This window comes from Rhincodon typus, unplaced genomic scaffold, assembly GCF_021869965.1.
Source record: "Rhincodon typus isolate 14 unplaced genomic scaffold, sRhiTyp1.1 hic_rhity00003507, whole genome shotgun sequence".
Lineage (NCBI taxonomy): Eukaryota > Metazoa > Chordata > Chondrichthyes > Orectolobiformes > Rhincodontidae > Rhincodon > Rhincodon typus.
This window is the reverse complement of record NW_025969145.1, coordinates 11,142-16,972: the sequence shown is the minus strand read 5'-3', so window position 1 is coordinate 16,972 and position 5,831 is coordinate 11,142. Positions and strand designations below refer to the sequence as shown.

The 5,831-nt window shown below is 38.8% G+C and overlaps 1 protein-coding gene across 1 annotated transcript in view; it reads right to left on the bottom strand.

Moving 5' to 3' along the window:
- Positions 1-3,611: 3,611 nt before the first annotated feature.
- LOC109937014 (DNA-directed RNA polymerase I subunit RPA1-like) overlaps positions 3,612-5,831 on the bottom strand; it is a gene marked incomplete at its 3' end in the record, with an annotated part of 12,707 nt that continues 10,487 nt past the window's right edge. Inside the window, exon 5 of the mRNA XM_048593684.1 lies at positions 3,612-3,741. Coding sequence (XP_048449641.1) covers positions 3,612-3,741 — 130 coding nt within the window. The remainder of the gene's footprint in view (positions 3,742-5,831) is intronic.

The following is a 5,831-nucleotide window of genomic DNA, read 5'->3' as shown; positions in this document are numbered from 1 at the left end:
TATTTCAGAATCCCCTTTCCCTCCCCCATTTCTGAAGAAGGGTCTAGGCCCGAAACGTCAGCTTTCCTGCTCCTCTGATGCTGCTTGGCCTGCTGTGTTCATCCAGCTCTACACCTTGTTATCACAAGGGTGGGATATTAATTTCAGACCAAAATTTTCACACTAAAACTGAATGTGAAATAGTATTATGCTATCAACACACTTACCTAAAGGATCATTTACAATGTGATGACGATTTAATCCTGTCTTATTACACATTACCAAGGTCTTCAACAGGCCATTCCCTGATTGGATTTAGAATATACTTTTCTAAGGACCTGTTCAAAACAACACTAAGAACTAATCATTCAGGCTACTTTTGCCAATTTGATTGGCGTAATCTATATGAAGATTAAAATCCTCCAATTACTGGACCACCTTTCTTAAAAGCTGCCAACTATTCATTGATTTATACTGTCTTACAATGTAGCTACAAAGAGAAGGCCTATAAACAACTTCCACCAGTGACATCTTCCGTTTGCTTTTTCTGAACTCACCTAAACTGATTATGTATGTTAATCGACTGAACTAAAATCATCTCTACTGAAATGAAACAAAGTGCTGGAGAAACTCAGCAGGTCTGGCAACATCTTTAGAGAGAAAAACAGAGTTAATGTTTCAAGTCTGAAAGAGTTAGGGTTAAGACTAGGACTTGATATCAGACTCAAAATGTTTAGAGTTTGTCTCTCAACAGATGCTGCCAAACCTGCTGACTCTTCCTAGCATCTGTTTTTATTTAGGCCAGGTATAATTTTTATTCTTTCATTCTGAAACATTAGCTGCTTTCTAAGTTAGAAAGCACAAGACATAATGAAATTAAATAAATTGAAAATAGTTTTAATTCTGGATTACAACATTTTTTGTTAAGAGTTTAGAAAATAAAATAGTGCAGCACAGGAGCAGGTTCACGTCTGTAACAACCATCATGCCATTCTAAACTAATCCCATCTGCCTGCATGTGGTCCGTATCCCCACTAATCCCTGTCTGTTCATGCATCTGTCTAAATGCCTCTTAAACGTCACTATTGTACATGCTTCTATTGCCTCCCTTGGCAGCATGTTCCAGGCACTTATCATCCTCTGTGTAAAAGACTTGCCACACACATCTCCTTTAAACTCACCCCCTCTCACCTTAAACTTACGCCCCCTAGTATTTGCTATTTCCAGCCTGGGAAAAAGACTCCAACTATTCAACCAATCCTTGCCTGTCGATTTTATTTACTTCTATCAGGTTGCTCCTCAGCCTCCAACACAAAATAATCCAAGTTTGTCTAAACTCTCTTTAGAGGTAATGCATGCCAATCCAACATCCAGGTAAACTTCTTTCGAACCCTCTCCACATCCTTTTTATAGCGTGGCAACCAGAATTACGTGCAATACTCCAAATGTAGCATAACTAAAGTCTTATACAGCTGCAACATGACTTGCCAACTGATATACCCAATGTCCTGACCGATGAAGGCAAACATACTGTATGCATTCATCATCATCTTATTTAGGTTGCCACTTCAGGAAGCTATGGACTTGTAAACCAAATCCCTCTGTATATCAATGCTCTTAAGGGTCCTACCATTTACTGTATACTTTCCTCTTGCATTCGACCTCCCAAAATGCATCATCTCATACTTGTCTGGATTAAACTCCATCTGCAATTTCTCTGCCCAATTTTCCAGCTGATCTATATCCTCCTATATCCTTTGACAAACTGCCACACTATCCATAACTCCACCAATGTTCATGTCATCTACAAACTTATTAATCAGACCGCCAACATTTTCATCCAAATAATTTATTTATATAAATTATAAACAACAGAGGCCCAGCACTGATCCTCATGTAACACCAGTGGTCACAGACCTCCAATTAGAAAAACACCCCTCTACAACTACCCTCAGTCTTCTATGACCAAACAATTCTGTATCCAACTTACTAACTCTCTGTGGATCCCATGTGACTTAATCTTCTCAACCAGCCTAACATGTGGGACCTTGTCAAATGCTTTAGTAAAGTCCACATAGGCAATATCTACTGCCCTATCCTCAATCATTTTCATCATTACTTCAAAAAAACTCAATCAAATCTGTAAGACAAGATCTCCCTCGCACAAAGCAATGCTCACTATCCCTGTTGAGTCTAAACTTTTCCAAATGCGAGTAAATACTGTCCCTAAGAATCTGCTCCAATAATTTCCCTACTACTGATGTAAAGATCACTGGCCTATAATTTTCTGGATTATCACTGTTGCCCTTCTCAAACAAAGGAGCAACATTGGCTATTGTCCAGTCTTCTGGGACCTCACCTGTGGCTAAACAAGAAACAAAGATCTGTGTCAAGGCCCCGGCAATCTCCTCCATTGCTTCCCTCAGTATCCTGGGATACAAATACCATCTCCCTCTTAATATCAAGATGTCCCAGATTATCAGCATACCCCTCCCTAATCTTACCATCTTCCATGTCTTTCTTGTTGGTGAATATCAATACAAAGTACTCATTAAGGACCTCACCCACTTCCTCTGTCTCCACGCATAAATTCCCTCTGTCCTTTAGTGGACCTATCCTTTCCCTAGCTACCATTTTGCTCATAATTTTACACATAAAATGCCTTGGAATTCTCCTTAATCCTACTTGCCAAGAACATTTCTTGGCCCCTTTTAGCCGTCCTAATTCATTGCTTAATTTATTTCCCATTTATTTTATATTCTTCAGCAGCCTTTTAATTTTCAGCTTCCTACAACTTGTATATAAACTCTAATATTTCTGGTCATCCAGGGTTCCAGATTTTGACATCCTTCTCTAGCATCCTCACAGGAACATGCTGGTTCGGAACTCTGATCAACTGGCCTTTAAAAGATTCCCACATATCAGATATGCATTTCCCTCAACCAGCTGCTCCCAATCTAACTTCTCCAATTCCTGCCGAATACTGTTACAATTAACCTTCCCCAAATTTAACGCTGCCACCTGGGCACTTCTTAACTATCTCAAAACTTAGAGAATTCTGATGTTCCCAAAGTGTTCCCCCACTCAAATTTCAATAACCTGGCCAGGCTCATTCCTCAATATAAGGTTTAATACCACCCTTTCCCTATTTGGATTATCTACATATTGTTTCAAGAAACCCCTCCTGGATGCACCTAACAAATTTTACTCCATGTAGACCTTGGCACTAAGGGAGTCCCAGTCAATATTGAAAAAATTAAAATCACCCATTACAACAACCCTGTTATGTTACATATGTCCATCATCTGCTTACATATCTCTTCTTCTGTCTCCCGCTAGCTACTGGGAAGCTTACAGTATGACACCATCATTGTGATTGTACCTTTCTTATTCTCGAGTTCTACCTACATGGCCTTGCTGGAGGAGCTGTCCAAGATGTCCTCTCTTTGTGCAGCAATACATTATTCATAAAATTGAGGTTTATAAATTAAAGCTCCAACATTTTAAAATCAATCAAGCTAGACATTTAGCTCCTAAATATAATATGTACACGATACGAGTTTATGACTTTAGAAAAATATGTAATATGCAAATGAGCATACAATGAACCACTGTAAAAGTGCTAGCCTTACCTGTTTCCCATCGTTCTCTCCAGCGTCCTGATCTAGATCCTTCTGTGTGGCTTTCCTGACATTGACAACTTTAAATGAACCCAGCTTGGCACTCTTCTTTTTGATACCATCAAGGAGCAATGGGAAAAACCTGACACAAAATGAGACGAACAACAAAAATCTTCTGTAAGAAAGGTCCACAGCCTAATCATTTAAAAAGTATCTCAGGCATGTACTGACTATGACTGATATGAAATAGGAAACATTGTTTCCTTATTATTCTGCAGAATGTATCAGGCACATTTAAACCGTTTAGCCCAATGATCCAAGCTTTATTCTCCAAATTTGCCTAAGTGGTGGACTCTTGAAATCTGGAGCTTATGGAGCTAATAAAATGCCTATGTATTACTGGCAGATAAACAAACACGGTGAAGCTACTTATAACCACCTCGAAAAAGAAAACACAAAATTGCACATACTTGACCATTTTATGGTCAACTGTGGTTCTCTTGAGATCAGATATGAAACTGCTGGCCAAATGAGTTTGCAACCACAAAAAAAGCACAGGACCACACATTCAAATTATTTTCTCGGGACCTCAGGTTTCAGTGCAAATGTGGAACGCATCATCTGCATTGCACTCTTACATAATTAAGAACACCACAGTTAAGATCAAACAATTTCTTATGTGATCCCTTAACAGTTAAAGCACGATCCATATGATTTATTTAACTTCACTAACAAATTAATCAATTCTATGAGACGATAAGACTTAGAAACAGAAGTAGGATATTTGTTACTTTGGCCCATTCCACCATTCAATAAGATCATAGCTGATCTAATAATCCTCAACTCAATTTTATTGTCTTATCCCCATAACCCTAGATTCCTTCACTGATTAAAAATATTTATCTCAACCATGAATATATTTAATGACCCACCTCTGCAGTAAAGAATTCCGCAGATTCACTATCTTTGGGAAATATTCCTCCTCATCTTGGTCCTAAATGGCTGACTCTGTGACCATGCCCTCTGGTCCTAGATTCTCACACAAAGGGAAACAAACTCTCCAAATCTACCTTGTCAAGTCATGTAAAAATCTTGCATGTTCCAATAAGGTCTCCTCTATTCTTCAAAACTTCCAATGAATACAAGTCCAACCTACCCAACATCTAAAATGAAAATCTCTCCACGCTCAGAATCAGCTTGGTGAACCTTCTCTGGACTGCCTCCAATGCCACTACAAGTTTCTTAGATAAGGGAACTAAAACAATTCACAGTATTCCAGCAACGTTCTCTCCTACGCTGCACAGTTGTGCAGCCACTAAGACTTCTACACACATCAAAAAGCCTATGGGTGACTTTTGCTTTCAGAGGACCACGTAGCAGCAAAAAATCATTACAGGGAACATTGCATTCTAGGTGTGGTCTGACCAGTGCCTTCCATAGCATAGCTTTAGCAAGACTTTCCTATTTTTATTCTCCATTCTCTTTGAAATAAAGGCCAATCCATCCATTTGCCTTCCCTATTACCAACTGAATTTGGATGCTACCTTTTTGCCATTCATGCACAAAGTCTCCCAAATCCCTCTGTATTGCAGTCCCTCTCTCTCTATCCACTTAAATAATATTCAGCTCCGTTATTCCTCCTGCCAAATGGCAAAATCTCACATATTGCCACATTCTATTCTATCTGCCACATTTTCACCCACTTAACCTGTCTATACCTTTCTGCAAACTCATGTCATCCCCTATTTGCCTTCCTCACCTATTCTGGTGTTATCTGCCATCTTGGGCTATTGTCATCTAAGACATTAATATTTACTGTGGAGCCAGCACTGATCTCTAAGGCACTCCATTAATGACAGGTTACCTGAAAATGCCTCCTTTCTCACATTCTATCTTCTTTTAGTTAACCAATCCTTTACCCATGTTAAATACTATCCTCTGTTGACTAATTCTGTAGTCAGAATTACAGAGTAAGTATGATTATTTGAACTTAACAACAAACAGACACATAAATGTAGATTAGAAACATAAAGACATGAATAGTTTAGTACTTTCAAGTTTCCTCCAGCATTCTACTGCCTCATTTTTCTTATCCAAAAGGCACAATTCATAAATTAAGTGTCCTTTGGAAAATTAACATATTGAACTTAAGAGTTCTCCTCTTCCTTCTCCACTGGGCAAGTTTTGGAACATGGAACATGGAACATGGAACATGGAACATGGAACATGGAA